The sequence below is a fragment of the Camelina sativa genome, unplaced genomic scaffold (genome assembly GCF_000633955.1).
Source record: "Camelina sativa cultivar DH55 unplaced genomic scaffold, Cs unpScaffold05627, whole genome shotgun sequence".
Lineage (NCBI taxonomy): Eukaryota > Viridiplantae > Streptophyta > Magnoliopsida > Brassicales > Brassicaceae > Camelina > Camelina sativa.
Window position 1 is genome coordinate 1 of NW_010926712.1, and position 550 is coordinate 550.

The following is a 550-nucleotide window of genomic DNA, read 5'->3' on the forward strand; positions in this document are numbered from 1 at the left end:
TATATATCAAATATCAAAGGAAGTAATAACCCTTACGTTAATTGAGAAGAGAATTCACAGACGTGTGTATTCAGAAGGACAAACCATTCAGTACAGGGCTACCTGACAGAAGCACTCTGGAGGCCAGATGTGGTTGGCAAGTTGTTGCTGAGAACCACACCAGATGATCCAGGAGTGGATGGATGTGCTCCAGAAGTAGGGAGCACTGGCGTTCCCTGATTCAACATTGGAAGACCTGGATTTTCAAGTGAAAATACATCTTGACCTGAAGTTGATGCATCACAGACATCAAGGGGCCTTCATCCAGAGAGTAGCAAGATATTAGAATTTCAAAAGTTGTAATCAAGGTATATGTAAATTTAAGAGAACAACAAAACTTACGTAAGAACACCTCCATTCAGATTATTCGGGAATACTTGAGAAAGAGCCATGACTTGTGAATTGTGAACTGGTACTATTTGTTTGGGATCCCGACCATCATTCTTGAAGATTAGATGAAACAGTCGCAAACATACAAAAACAGTAACAAGATAACAGATTTAGGGCCTTA

General features: G+C 40.0%; 1 protein-coding gene across 1 annotated transcript; it reads right to left on the reverse strand.

Annotated features, from left to right (window-relative positions):
• Positions 1–74: 74 nt before the first annotated feature.
• LOC109131814 (chromatin modification-related protein EAF1 B-like) lies at positions 75–510 on the reverse strand. The gene is made up of 2 exons (XM_019242993.1): positions 382–510; positions 75–297 (listed from the first exon to the last, which is right to left on the reverse strand). The coding sequence occupies exons 1-2, from the start codon at positions 429–431 to the stop codon at positions 99–101; spliced, it is 249 nt and encodes an 82-aa protein (XP_019098538.1). The 5' UTR covers positions 432–510; the 3' UTR covers positions 75–98.
• Between the last annotated feature and the right edge of the window lie 40 nt (positions 511–550).

What these genes read in the sequence shown, in the direction of transcription:
- LOC109131814 (XM_019242993.1), bottom strand. Translation starts at nt 431, where the DNA reads ATGGCTCTTTCTCAAGTATTCCCGAATAATCTGAATGGAGGTGTTCTT. An exon ending in CTGAATGGAGGTGTTCTTAC is followed by an intron (nt 298 to 381) that starts GTAAGTTTTGTT and finishes CTCTGGATGAAG; the next exon opens with GCCCCTTGATGTCTGTGATG.